The 8,765-nt window shown below is 42.3% G+C and overlaps 1 protein-coding gene across 2 annotated transcripts in view; it reads right to left on the bottom strand.

Annotated features, from left to right (window-relative positions):
- The window catches only part of LOC311604088 (uncharacterized protein), a 149,706-nt gene that overhangs the window by 119,213 nt on the left and 21,728 nt on the right, over positions 1 to 8,765 (bottom strand). For both annotated transcript variants that reach the window (XM_084793616.1, XM_084793617.1), the window contains exon 4: positions 7,683 to 7,758. In XM_084793616.1, coding sequence (XP_084649742.1) covers positions 7,683 to 7,758 — 76 coding nt within the window. The remainder of the gene's footprint in view (positions 1 to 7,682; positions 7,759 to 8,765) is intronic.

Below are 8,765 nucleotides of genomic sequence, written 5' to 3'. Positions count from 1 at the left end.
ATTCCTACATATTTTATAAGTGGATTGCTTTCTTAATTTCTTGCCTCTCATAATTTATGATTAATGTAGAGAAGTACATTTGATTTCAGTGTGTTGACTCTTTGTCTTGCAACTTTACTGATTCATTAAGAGTTGTAAAGACTTTTCAGTGGAGTCTTTAAAGGCTACAGGTTTCGAAGTAGTGATTTTTAAAAACTGGCTTTTGGTTCTTGTGTGATGATACTTTAGAAGTCACCAAATTTCTTGGAGTCTCAGCTACTACATCTGTGAACATTAGGATTAAAGTTTGAATTTTATATGTAACCTGGTGGCTGGCACATAATAAGCCAATGAGTGTGCAATTAGATAATACCTTTTAATATTTAATGAGTACTTCCTAATTTTGGATGTCAATAACATCTTTGGTCGAAGATAGTGGGTCTTAGGTGCTGGCTTTTCCTGGATGTTTTCTTTCATTCCCAAAGCAAATCAATCAACCAAGAAAAACACTTCCTTGGGGGTAGAAATTTCTTGAACTGAAACCAACTCTATTCCACAACATTAACTTACTTTAAATTTTTTCTTTTAAAAAATGATCAGGCCATTCTTTTGTGGTTGAAGCATGATTTGATTGGGTCATGTCAGTACAGAATAAAGATGGTAAATAAATGACAGAGCTATCCTCTTCGTCCTGGGAGTCCTTAGCCTGAAGTCAACCACAGTGGAATAAGCCACCATGGAAAGTTAAGAGTGTCTCCTTAACTGGGCTAGAGAGTGGGAGATTGCCTCTCCCACTCGATTTTGGGGTATCCAAAAATCCCAATTGATCAATACTGGTAGAATCTAGAGCGGGGTCTGTAGGGAGAACAGTGAGACATGATGTGGTTGCTTGTAATTGAACTCATGACCTCTAGAAAAGCAGCCAGTGCTCTTGATTCCTTAGCCATCTCTCCAGCCCTCCAAGGAGAACAGTATCCTTTGCCTTGAGGTTCCCTTAGAAACCAGACATTCTGGGAGGGCTGGTGGTAAGAACTATGGAAGTCTGCTAAGTTGTAGTGTGCAAGGAAACCTCTTGTTTACAAATGTTAGGGGGTAATTAGCATATCTTAGAGAGGCGCTTACTGGTGGCTCTGGTTAGTGGAAAACCTCAGCCCTTTCTTCAGGGCTTTCTTGAGGCTCTGCCTCCAGATCCTGGGTAGACAAGGAGCCTCTGAACCTAGCTCACAAATGATGGATTCCTTCTTTTTAAAATATCCCACAGGAATCTGTCACCCCATCTCCTGGATCCCAGATGGTGAAGACGTAATATATTGCCCTTTGATAACTGCTTTTATGTGTCGAGTCTCTTATTTGCCACTTGCTGGGGAGAAATGAGACGTCAAGAGCAATGGTTTGTTTTCTTTTCTTTTTGCTGGAACTGCTAGGCTTATTTACCCATGACAAGATTCTCACTGGAAGTATAAAATTGTAACTCTTGTATATGCTGGCTTGCTGGACTCTCTTTGTCTCTGTCTCTCTCTCTCTCTCTCTCTCTCTCTCTCTCTCTCTCTCTCTCTCTCTCTCTCTCTCTCTCTCTCTCTCAGCCCATCCAACAGTTTTGCTTTTGTACCTTCTTCAATGTCACCAAGCTACATAATGACACCCAGGCTAGTCTCTGCTTTCTCAAGTCCCCAAGTGTTCCCAATTAGCTGTGCAATTTGCAACTTTGCACTTGAGCATCTGGAAGAACTACACATAAGCAAGCACAAGAACATCCATTCCTAGGTCAACACATAATAATATCCCAGTACTCAGAGGAAGCCCCTGTCCTGAAACTGCCCATTCACTCATTCATCTGTAAATCCATCCATTTACCCATCCATCCATCTGTATATTCATCTAGCTCCACACACATCCATTTACACATGTTTCCATCGATCTGTATATCATCTATCCCAACACACCAACACACATTCATTTACACATGTATGCATCCATCCATTTAATTATCTACTCTCCACTCACCTACTCATGCATCCATCTACCCATCCAACCATCCATCCACCCACCCACTTACTCATGTAGACATCCATCCACTCATGTACCCATCCACCCATCCATCCATCCATCCATCCATCCATCCATCCATCACTTCATAGTAAGAATACTAGAGACTCTAAGAAGTGAAAGTGAAGCAGTTTAATTTATAATTTTTAAAGACCAGTTATTAGCCTAGAACAATAGACACAATGACTGAATCAGAGAACAATTTGCATAAACCCCAACACAAGATAGCTTCCTCCCTCTATTTTTAATAACAAGGAGGGTTCAGTCTTCCATGTCATCTAGAGATCATCTTTACTATTCTTGCTTAAAGTTGGCTTTTTCTTAACAAAAACAGCATATAAGTTCATCCCGTGTTCTATATACCACTTGATACGCTTCACTAAAGAATATCAGATGCTTGACAGAATTTGGGCATGGATAATTAGTCTAGTGGGCAATAGCAGAGGCCATTTTTTTCATTTATTGCTGTTCATTTATTGCTGGACATAGGTTGGCTGGAGTCACTTTTGAAAATAAGCCTTCAAATTTTTAACAATTCCATATGCCAGTCCAATATCTCAGTCAGCCAGGGTTAATTCTTTCCTTAATGGAATAATCTCTTGGCTAGAGCAGAGCTCAGGTGATGATGATCCATTAGAGATTAGTATTGAGACTTCTCTACCATCATTTCCCCTAGCTATGTGTTTAGCTCATTGGCATAATTAGAAAAGATAGCCTCTGAGCTAAATAGTATTCCTATAACTTCTGATAGTTGAAAAAGATCAAAACATTGAAATAATATTTCTTGAGATGTGAAAATTCAGTAAAATTCCAACTTCTGTTTTCCCAGAACTCATCCATCCTTCTACCCACCCATCCATTCACCCACCCATCTACTCATTGATCCATCAATCCATTGATCTATTGCTCCATCCATTGAGAAGCATCCATGAATTGGCATATCCTGTGTGCATGATAGGCTGGTTGAGGGGTTTCTGCAGGGGCTATGGTCTGCAGAGCCATTAGCAGAGAGTTAGCCTGTTCTCTGATGTCTCTGAGACAGGAAAAGAAACCTGAGTCATGTTCACAGCTATGATTCAGATAGTGTCAGGCTTATTGCAGTCACTACCCCCACCCCACACATATGCAATGCATGCACACACTTGTACAGTCAAACTTATTCACTGAGCACCAGCTATCCTGTAGCCTCTTGCCCCAGGACTTTTATACATCCTATTCTATTGGCATACATCAATTTTTAAAATATATTTTATTAATTTATTCATATTACATCTAAATTGTTATCCCATCCCTTGCATCCTCCCACTCCTCCCTCCCTCCCATTTTCCCCTTATTCCCCTCCCCCTGTATGTGATCATAGGGTATCAAGTCTCTTCTTGGTAACCTGCTATCTTTCCTCTGAGTGCCACCAGGTCTCCCCATCCAGGAGATGTGGTCAAAAATGGGGCACTAGAGTTTGTACGAAAGTCAGACCCCACTCTCCACTCAACAGTGGACAATGTCTTGTCCATTGGCTAGATCTGGGTAGGGGTTTGAAGTTTATGCACATATTGTCCTTGGCTGGTGTCATAGTTTGAGCAGGACCTCTGGGCCCAGATCTGCCTATCATAATGTTCTTCTTGTAGGTTTCTAGGACCCTCTGGATCCTTCTATTTCCCCATTCTCCCATGCTTCTCTCACTTAGAGTCCCAATAGGATGTCCTCCCCTCTGTCCCACTTTCCTGGTAAGTAAAGACTTTCATGGGACATATCCCTTGGGCTAGTGTCTAGATATAAGTGAGTATATACCATTTGACTCTTTCTGCTTCTGGGTTAACTCACTCATTATGATCATATCTAGTTCAATCCATTTGTCCACAAATTTCAGGAAATTCTTGTTTTTAATAGCAGAGTAGTATTCCATAGTGTAAATGTACCACAGTTTCTTCATCCATTTTTCTACTGAGGGACACTTAGGTTGTTTCCATGATCTGGCTATTATGAATAAGGCTGCTATGAACATGGTTGAGCAAATGTTCTTGTTGTGTGCTGGAGCATCTTCTGGGTATATTCCAAGGAGTGGAATAGCTGGGTCTTGAGGAAGCCCTATTCCCAGTTTTCTGATATAGCGCCAGGTAGATTTCCAAAGTGGCTGTACTAGTTTGCATTCTCACCAGCAATGAAGGAGTGTTCCTCTCTCCACATCCTCGCCAGCATGTGGTATCGCTTGAAGTTTTGATCTTAGCCATTCTAATGGGTGTAAGATGGAATCTCAGAGTTGTTTTGATTTGCATTTCCCTGATGACTAAGGAGGTTGAGCATTTCTTTAAGTGTTTTTCAGCCATTCAATATTCCTTTGTTGAGAATTCTCTGTTTAGTTGTGAGACCCATTTCTCAATTGGGTTATTTGGCTTTGTGGTGTTTAATTTTGGCATACATCAATTTTATTCCTTTACTTTGGTTGTTATATCAAACAGAACTCTTCAGAAGAGACTTTACAACTCCTTACACACACAAAGAAAGGTTTTTTAAATTGAATTCCATCTTTTTAAAAAATTTCACTTGGGAAAAGCATATATGTAAGTTCTTTTTAAATTTTAAATTTATTTTTAAGTGTTCATTCACTTTACATCCCAATCATAGCCCCCTCCCTCTTCTCTTCCCAGCCACACCCTCCATCCATCTTCCTCCCTATGCCCCTCCCCTATTCCTCAGAGAGGAGAAGTTCTTCTCCCCTATCAACTGACCCCAGCCTACCATCCTCTTCCTCTGTGACCTGGTAAGGCACCCTGCCAGGGGGGAAGTAATCAAAGAGCAGGCAACAAAGTCCATGACAAGGACAGCTCCTGTACACCTTACTAGGGGACTCCTATGGAGACTGGGCTGCCTATTGGCTACATCTGAGCAGGGGCCTAGGTCCTCTTGATGCTTGGTCCTTGTTGGGTGCATTGGTCTCTGCCAGCCCCACTGGGCCCAGATTTGTTGGCTCTGTCGGTGTTCTTGTAGAGCTCCTATCCCTTTTGGGTCCTTTTGTTCCCCCATTCTTCCATAGGACACCCAGTGCTCTGCCAAACGTTTGGCTGTGAGACTCAGCCTCTGCTTTGATCCCTTGCTGGGTGGAGTCTTTCGGAGGATGTCTACAGTAGGCTCCTGCCCTGCTCCCTCTCTTCAATAGCTTCCAGTGTCTCTTCTATGTGCCTTTCTGAATGAGCATTAGACATCCTCCCTAGAGTCCTCCTTGTTACTTAACTTCTTTAGGTCTGTAGATTGTAATATGGTTATCCTGTCTTAATTATACCTTTTTGTGCTATTAACTTTGTGTCCCCAGTAGTCACCAAAGTTCTTAAAGGCAAAAGCAATGGCTGTTCACCTTGCCTTTACTTCCTACATATCAAGAACAGGGGCAGTTACAGGGGTCGGAATCATTTTGTGGAAGAATAAGCCCCAAATGTCCTTGAGCTTTCCTGAGTCTCAGCACTGGGGTGAGTGGAGCCCTGTGGTGCAGTGTTAAGACTGTCCCTTCACTTCTGAGAGACATATTAACACTCATTAGATGTCTAAACCTTCAGATAGGGCTGAACCTCATGTGTACTGTTTACTCCATCCCTTTATACCTATGATATAATTTAGTTAATTAAGTGGCACAGGATGAGACAGACAACAATGTAACTAATGAAATAGAGCAATTATTACTGTATAATATAATGGAGATCATATAACTATAGTTATCTCTCTTCTCAATTATCTTAATTCCTCTGTGCCCTCTATTGTTTTAATATTTATCTTTATTGTTTTTATTCTCTCTCTCTCTCTCTCTCTCTCTCTCTCTCTCTCTCTCTCTGTGTGTGTGTGTGTGTGTGTGTGTGTGTGTGTGTGTTATGCACAGAAGTTCAGGTACCTACAAAAGTCAGGAATCAGATGCCCCTGGAGCTGGGATTATAGGAGGTTGTATATGATGTGGGTGATGGGTATCAAACGTGGATCTCCTGGAGGAGCCATAGGTGCTCTTTACCACGGAGCATCTCTCCAACCTCAGTGCTTTGGATTTTAAGTCACAGCCAAACATGAGTCATTGAAATCACAAAAGCAGGCACAGGGATGCCGAGAATGGCCGAGGTCTTGTTTTACTGTTGGAGACATTGAGGCTGTGTTCTTGAGTTTGGCAGAGACTGGCAGATAGCTAGAAACTAGTTCAATCTAGCTCCTAGGCTCTCAGGCATGGGCCTATTCCACAGATAAGGAATTTGTGTAGCACATCAAAGTTCAAATTAATCCACACTGGGAGAGAGAATTGCCATGAAGGATATTTTATTCTATACACAAAACTGGCTCCTTGGTGTGTTTTATCAACATAATCATGGTCACATTGTCATCATTAAGGCATGAGAGAGGCACGTGCCATCAAGAGGCTCTCCTCCCTCCTCAGTCATTTGAGAAGTAGACAGCAAGTGGGATTCTGAGCTGTGTTTGCTCTGATTTTAATCATGTTTCCTTTCTGGAATAATCACAAGATGCTGGAGAGTTGGAAAGACTATTACAGAGATTCTAAGTCTGCAACCTGTCACATCCAAAGTCAGCAGGACATCCAGCCCCCAGTGCCTTACCTGGCTTAGGTGCACAGACATTTTATGAGCATCATACAATAAACAGACAGACGCAGGAAGACCACCACTCCGCTACCCTCTAGACAAAGGCCAACACTTCTCTTTGTCCATAGTATCTCTACAACCCTTCTTGGGTTCCAAAAATTACAGTACTATATGAGAAAAACACTTACAAAGGAATACCCCAGTGAGCGACTACTAGACCGTGGTCAAACTCACAAAGTAGAAACAGGAAGTGACCTCCTCTTGGCTGCCAGAATTTAACATCCTTAAGCATTCCTCTCTTTTTGGCTGGAGAGTTGTCACACTAGGTAAGAAAACTTGCTGTACAAGCATGAGGATCTGAGTCCAAATCCCCAGCACCATGTAAAAGCTGACTATAGCCCCATACACCTATAACCCCAGTGCTGTGGGGCCTGGAAACAGAAGGAATGATGGCTGCCAGGTAGCTCTAGGTTCCGTGAGAAAGCCTGCTTCAATGGAATGTTGCAGAGAGTGATAGAGAAGGATACCCCAAATCCTCCTCTGGCCTCTGTATACATGTACATAGATACATATATGGATATACACCACACAAATACAATTATGAACACACATACACGCATACTAAAATGCACCCTACACACACATACGCATATATAAGTACACACATACATAAACGCACATTACCTGCCCCATTCAAACACACACACACACAAACATGCATACTCAAAAGAGACCCTGCCTTGTGCTCTCAGAAGTAGCCCAGATGTGTACACATGGTTCCTTTGACCCCTAGTCACCTTCTCTTCAAAGGAGATGTGTGACCAGAAAAGAACAAGACACATCCTACAGCAGCACAACATCTTGGCAATGAATGTCTGGATTATTTGCAGGGTTTTCCCAGAATCCAAGCATCTCCACCTAGAATTCTCTCACGGTACTATATAAGTATCTTCCCTATCCTCCCGTCATCCCTTCCATCCATATATCTCCATCCACAGCCCTTTCAAGTCCAGGCCAAGCTCCATCTAACCTGTTAATTGAAGAGCATCATTCTCTACTTAGCCATTCAGATATCTCTACTTAGCCTACCTTTTAGAAGGTCTTCAGTCCAAGAGTTGTCCCTATCCAGCCAGAGGCTATTTCCTCCCATTGAAAAGCTTCTCTCCTGAAGGGAAGAGGGAAGGTCATGAGAATCCTAAAGCAAACACAAAATGCAAGGCTCAGGAGGCTCCTGAAAATACAAGATGCACAGTGCTCCTCTTCAAGGTTATTAAAGCTGTAACAATTTCCACAGAATGTGGATTCAACCCCCCCCCCCCATCTTCTGCCTCTGGGCCAGATCAACCAAATTATAGGCAAATTGCACAGGGATCTCCAGTGATAGAGTTTTCATATTTATTTATTCTCCATGCAGGAGTAAGCTTTTTGGTCATTTAGCTGCCTTTGAATCAGCCATGTTTCTGTTAGTAACCCCTTACCTACACATTGATAGGTAACCCTCACAAACTCCTTGTTTCACTAAGATAGAGTTGGGTGGAGTTATTTCTTGAGTCTATCATCAGTCTCCTGTCTGCAGTGACAAGTCACACAATACTCACCCACTCTGAAGAGTTTCTGTGAGACCCCACAGTCTCTCAGAATCCTCTTGGTCTAAGCTACCCATGCCCCTCCTCAGCCATCTGTTCACAGCATTCCACATACAGCTGGTGTGTGTGTGTGTGTGTGTGTGTGTGTGTGTGTGTGTGTGTGTGTGTGTGTGTGCACCTGTGCATGCATTGGGTATGCGAGAGAGAATAGAAACTAAAGAACTCAGTTCCAGCACTATTCTTCTACTGACTTCCCTTCTGTGTCTTTGTTCCTGGCTAGATGTGACAACATGTTATCATTACCCAGAGGTCCTCACAGCAAGGAAAAGGCCATTTTATACATCCTTACTTGTATATTCTTAGGAAGCACAGTGTGGGCATTTTTTTACCACAGGAGAGGATACACTCTTTTGCTCTATTGGTCCATTTGACAGCAGTACATTCAAGTCTCCTAGGCATAGAAAAACAGACATGGGCTGCTGCATACTCTTTGGATCTGTTTATGTTCTAACATGGGAAACAGATGTGCATGTAAAGAGGAGGGATGTGTTTCCACAAAGCCAAAAGTATGTGAGAAATGTATAAA

The sequence above is a fragment of the Acomys minous genome, assembly GCF_964271855.1.
Source record: "Acomys minous genome assembly, chromosome: 8".
In the NCBI taxonomy this organism is placed as follows: Eukaryota; Metazoa; Chordata; class Mammalia; order Rodentia; family Muridae; genus Acomys; species Acomys minous.
This window is presented reverse-complemented; position numbering and strand designations above follow the sequence as displayed.